At 59.1% G+C, this 797-nt stretch overlaps 1 protein-coding gene across 1 annotated transcript; it reads right to left on the bottom strand.

The window, feature by feature from the left end:
• Positions 1–36: 36 nt before the first annotated feature.
• RPS11 (ribosomal protein S11) lies at positions 37–482 on the bottom strand (the record flags this gene model as incomplete). Its single annotated transcript, XM_010179001.1, has 2 exons — positions 271–482; positions 37–188 (listed from the first exon to the last, which is right to left on the bottom strand). Coding segments are annotated over exons 1-2 (364 nt in total), but the record flags the coding sequence as incomplete, so codon positions are not given.
• Positions 483–797: the final 315 nt, after the last annotated feature.

Raw genomic sequence — 797 nt, 5'->3', positions numbered from 1 at the left:
CCCCTGTTGATCCCAGGTACCCCTGTTTTAGGGTACCCCCCTTGTTCCCAGGTCCCCCCATTTTGGGGTACCCCCCTTGTTCCCAGGTCCCTCTGTTTTGGGGTACCCCCCTGGTTCCCAGTACCCCCTGGTTCCCAGGTACCCCCGTTGTTCCCAGGTCCCCCTGTTTTGGGGTACTCCCTTGGTTCCTGGTACCCCGTTCCGAGGTACCCCCGTTTTGGGGTGCCCCCCTGGTTCCCGGTACCCCCGTTTCGGGGCGCCCCGCGTCACCTGAAGCAGGGGGACAGGTGCACGGACATGTTCTTGTGGCGCTTCTCGAAGCGGTTGTACTTGCGGATGTAGTGCAGGTAATCGCGGCGGATGACGATGGTGCGCTGCATCTTCATCTTCGTCACCACCCCTGGGGGCACAGCCCGTGACACCACAACTGGGGCGTTCGCGGGGCCCCGACTCCCATTGTTGGGGGGATTTTGGGGCCCCATCTCCCATTTCCAGGGCCATTTTTGGGGCCCCGACTCCCATTTCCAGGGCCATTTTCGGCCTTTTTCGGGGCTGTCACTCCCCTTTTTTGGGCCATTTTTGGGGCCTTGACTCCCATTTTTAGGGAGGATTTTGGGGCCCTCACTCCCATTTCCAGGGCCATTTTTGGGGCCCTGACTCCCGTTTTTAGGGAGGATTTTGGGGCCATGACTCCCACTTCCAGGGCCATTTTTAAGGCCTTGACTCTCATTTTTAGGGGCATTTTTAGGAGCATTTTTGAGGCCCTATCTCCCATTTCCAGGGCCATTTTTGGGGCC

Source organism: Mesitornis unicolor, unplaced genomic scaffold (assembly GCF_000695765.1).
Source record: "Mesitornis unicolor isolate BGI_N332 unplaced genomic scaffold, ASM69576v1 scaffold7642, whole genome shotgun sequence".
In the NCBI taxonomy this organism is placed as follows: Eukaryota; Metazoa; Chordata; class Aves; order Mesitornithiformes; family Mesitornithidae; genus Mesitornis; species Mesitornis unicolor.
The sequence above is the reverse complement of the archived record's forward strand: the minus strand, read 5'-3'. Positions and strand labels throughout refer to the sequence as shown.